Raw genomic sequence first — 555 nt, 5'->3', positions numbered from 1 at the left:
ATGCCTGATATGACCTAATGGAATAACTGATATGACCCAATAAAAAAAAAAACATAATACTGGACATAATCATATCGAAATACCTGACATAACATAAATACTGATACAAATACTTAATACTAATACAAATACCTAACATAAACGAATACAAATACCTAATATAACCTAATATAAATACCTCATATAACCTTATATAATTATCTGACAACTGAACTGAAATTAACTAACTTAACTTGACTTAAAGCTAACCTAACCTAACCTTCCTCATATAACCTTATATAATAATTACCTGACAATTGAACTGACCAAACTTAACTTGACCTTAAACCAACCTAACCTAACTTTCCGCCTTCTTTCCAGCAGACGCGGTGACCCCTGACCATCCTCTTCTTCGGAACAAGCGTGCCCTTCGCCTCAACGTGCCCTGTATCGCCAACGGGCAGTTCTACCGAAACCCCAACACAGACCCTGAGAAAGTCCGAAACCTCAGCGAGTGTGCTAAATACTACCTCTGTTTAGGTGAGTGTTTTACTGTTTGCTGTTGAATCAGCTAGC

General features: G+C 37.3%; 1 protein-coding gene across 2 annotated transcripts in view; it reads left to right on the top strand.

The window, feature by feature from the left end:
- The window catches only part of LOC119581614 (chitin deacetylase 1-like), a 14,718-nt gene that overhangs the window by 8,733 nt on the left and 5,430 nt on the right, over positions 1-555 (top strand). Inside the window, exon 2 of one of the 2 annotated variants that reach the window (XM_037929730.1) lies at positions 361-519. In XM_037929730.1, coding sequence (XP_037785658.1) covers positions 361-519 — 159 coding nt within the window. The remainder of the gene's footprint in view (positions 1-360; positions 520-555) is intronic. The other variant, XM_037929731.1, reaches the window with a different exon arrangement.

This window comes from Penaeus monodon, chromosome 15, assembly GCF_015228065.2.
Source record: "Penaeus monodon isolate SGIC_2016 chromosome 15, NSTDA_Pmon_1, whole genome shotgun sequence".
NCBI lineage: Eukaryota > Metazoa > Arthropoda > Malacostraca > Decapoda > Penaeidae > Penaeus > Penaeus monodon.
Note: the sequence above shows the minus strand (reverse complement) of the source record. Positions and strands in the feature narration are given on the sequence as shown.